Source organism: Gymnoscopelus microlampas, assembly GCF_963454915.1.
Source record: "Gymnoscopelus microlampas genome assembly, chromosome: 16".
NCBI classification, from domain to species: domain Eukaryota; kingdom Metazoa; phylum Chordata; class Actinopteri; order Myctophiformes; family Myctophidae; genus Gymnoscopelus; species Gymnoscopelus microlampas.
Window position 1 is genome coordinate 25,888,803 of NC_139953.1, and position 3,264 is coordinate 25,892,066.

General features: G+C 40.7%; 1 protein-coding gene across 1 annotated transcript in view; it reads right to left on the reverse strand.

Moving 5' to 3' along the window:
* Positions 1–2,514: 2,514 nt before the first annotated feature.
* Positions 2,515–3,264, reverse strand: part of LOC311062914 (visual system homeobox 2-like) — a gene marked incomplete at both ends in the record, with an annotated part of 5,467 nt that continues 4,717 nt past the window's right edge. The window contains one exon of the mRNA XM_084082133.1: positions 2,515–2,843. Within this exon, the coding sequence (XP_083938259.1) occupies positions 2,515–2,843 (329 nt within the window). The remainder of the gene's footprint in view (positions 2,844–3,264) is intronic.

Sequence of the window (3,264 nt, forward strand, 5' to 3'; positions counted from 1 at the left end):
AAAGAGTTTACGAAGCATTTGCGCTTCAAAACCATTTTGCTGGAAAAGAAAGACGCTTCTATAAAGTTCTGGAACTACTAAACTCAAAAGTCTGAGAGAGAGAGAGAGAGAGAGAGAGAGAGAGAGAGAGAGAGAGAGAGAGAGAGAGAGAGAGAGAGAGAGAGAGAGCGAGAGGGGGAGAGGCAGAGAGAGAGAGAGAGATTAACAGTAAAGGGCTGTTAAAGGGCTGCACAGGCTATTGTGTGCCGACATTATTGTGCGTGGAATAGGATCCTGCATACTTTGTAAAAAAAAAAAAAAGCGAAATTTTACTAATGCTACCAAAGTGAATTATGTTATAACTAGAAAAGGTGCTCCTTGGTCTCTGCCAGGGCAGGTAGGTTATTGTGGGCCAGCAATGTTGATGGAATTTGAAGAATCAGACAGATCCGTCTTGATCACATGACTAGAGTCTAGAGAGATAATGTGTACCGATTTGCGTGATGTTTCGACAAAATCAGGAGTAATATATTACTATACATTATAGCGCCTGGTGGTGCACCTATAATAGGACAATGTCAAAAGGGTGGCATTTGTTCCTCAATCTAGTGCGAATTGCTACAAAGTTTCACCGCAATCAGACACTGACTGCATTCATGATTTGAGGCATTGTGTTCAATATGGGCCACTCCTGCAAACTTTAAATGTCACTCTTAGTCAATCAGGATGGAATATGAAAAATCTAACAGATTCGTCTTGATCACATGACTATAGAGATCATGTGTACAGATTTGTGTGCAATTTGGATAAAATCTGTACAGATTTGTGTGCAATTTGGATAAAATCTGAAGGAGTAATAAAATAAAAATGTTTTTACATAAGTCAACCTCCTGGTGGCGCTATAAAACGCTTTTCCTTGGCCTCTAGGGGGTGCGCATAGTTGTATGCAGATCGGTGCAATTATAGAACGCAAATCATCCCCTTTACAGCGCCACCATGAGGCTGAATTTCAAGTGGCATTTCTTCCTCGGCCTAGTGGGAATGTTGCGTGCGAAATTTCACGGAAATCGCACGCTGCGTTCATTATTTGAGGCGTTTTGTTCAAAACGGAGCACTCCTGCTCCTGCAAACTTTGGAAGCCAATTTTAGCCAATCAGAATGGCATATGAAAAATCTGAAAGACCTGTCTCGTTTAATGACTATAGAGATATTTGCGTGATTTTGGGGCAAAATCTTTAGGAGTAGGCCTAATAAGAAACATTTTTCAAAAATCGGCCTCCTGGTGGCACTATAACAGGCCGATCTGAAAAATTTGGGGCAGAGGTTCTGCTCTGGTATCCAGTTTCGCTGCCATCGACCCAACGGTGCCACAGATTAGCTGGTGTCACACACACACACACACACACACACACACACACACACACACACACACACACACACACACACACACACACACACACACACACACACACACACACACACACACACACACACACACACACACACACACACACACACAATGTCTGCCACGCCTTCAACCTGGCAGAGACAAAGATGCATTCGGGTACCAAAGCTTCTATCACAGATCATGATATAACAAAACCAATACCATAGGCTATCTATTTCCAATATTAAGCCAATACATATGAATATAAATATATTACAGACCTTAATTTAATAGACAAAGACAAACAGATTATTCCTGTTCAACTGTACACATTGAATTTTATTTTCATTATGTACAATTCAATATGCACAGCAGATGGGTTAGGGGTGTTGGTGCACCATGTTATTTGATATCATAGGTATAGGCATTTATTATACATTTTCATGTTTCAATTTTTCCAGCCACCCCACACACACCTTTCATTTGCATAAAAGTAGCTGCCTTGGTACAAAATTGTGAGAGTAAGCAATGAAAAATATGTACATCATTTTATGTAACTCAACTTTTAAAGGTGTAGAGAGTGATTTTCTTTTGTTAAAATATGTGTTAAATAGCTCTATAGTCTGATAGCAATAATTGATATTTTGTTAAGTCACAGGGGTCTCCCTGTCTCTCCAGCTCTTTAGTAAACATAACATTTTCAGGTTGGGATACCAATTTTATCCAATCAGGAGTTAGAACTCATATGGATACAGGATAAACATGTGCTATTTGAAGTGATGACACACAGAAGTGAGCATACAAAATTTAAACTAAGGGCCACTATAAAATTGAAGCTGATAAATGGCTACTCTCTCCTGATTGGATTCAATTGGCAACCCACCTGAAAAAAATACTTTCTGTTTATTAAAGAGATGAAGAGATTACTGAAGAAACACTCTAACAATGATTACTATTTGAATGGAGAATTTTAACCTTTTCACACAAAGAAACCTTTTGTTTTAACCAAAAAATATCACTTACACTACCTTTAATGTTATCATCCATAAATGTGAGGGAACAACTACTGAGCCTCATTCTTACGTTTTATACATAGAAGGTGCTGTCACAAAAGAATAGCCATAAAAAGTCTTTAAAAGTTGCCGTTTTCAGTGAGACTTCTCCACCTCTCCTGTCTTATGTTCTGTGCAGGTTTCCTCAGTTTCCTCTTTATCTTTTGCACGGCCGTTCGCTATTTCCCCTGAAACTGTCCCCAGCATCTTAGCGCTGTGCTCCTGGGCTTTTGCCCTGAGTGCAGCAATGCTATTCTCCCTCAGTTCCTCCTTAGAAATAGGCGACCTGGTAGTGTCCGTCCTCTGCCTCTCTTCCTCCTCCTCTATCTCTCGCTCCAACGTATTCTCCCCAGCAGGTGGTTGGATGCTGTTGGGTTTTCCAGGAGATGTGTGGGTGGGGGTATCCATGGATTTCTTGTGCATACCTTAAGGGGAAATGATTCCATTTAGAGCTTGCAGAATTTTTTATTTGAAAATCCATAGGACTGCTAATGTAACGTGGCTCCCCTTTATGGGAAACCAAACATCTACTGCTAAACCCTTTGGACAAGTGAGATATTAGGCTTCTGGTTTTCAGGCAGGTCTACTCTGCTTCATTCATTCGCCATCAGGAAAGCTGATTCCGGTCAAGCCCTCAATGTCATCTGGATTCAACCCTATTGATCTATTTAGCAGAGTACATTTTTTGGCCCTTGTGAAACTGTAGCTGGTGGACTAATTCTTGCTTTGACCATTTCTGACAAAGGTGTGGCAGCAGCACTCTCATAATCAACAACATTGCATGTATGGTAGAGGGAAAGAGAATGAATGAACGGGCAAGCAAGAGGGAGGCCGATGAGAGGGAGG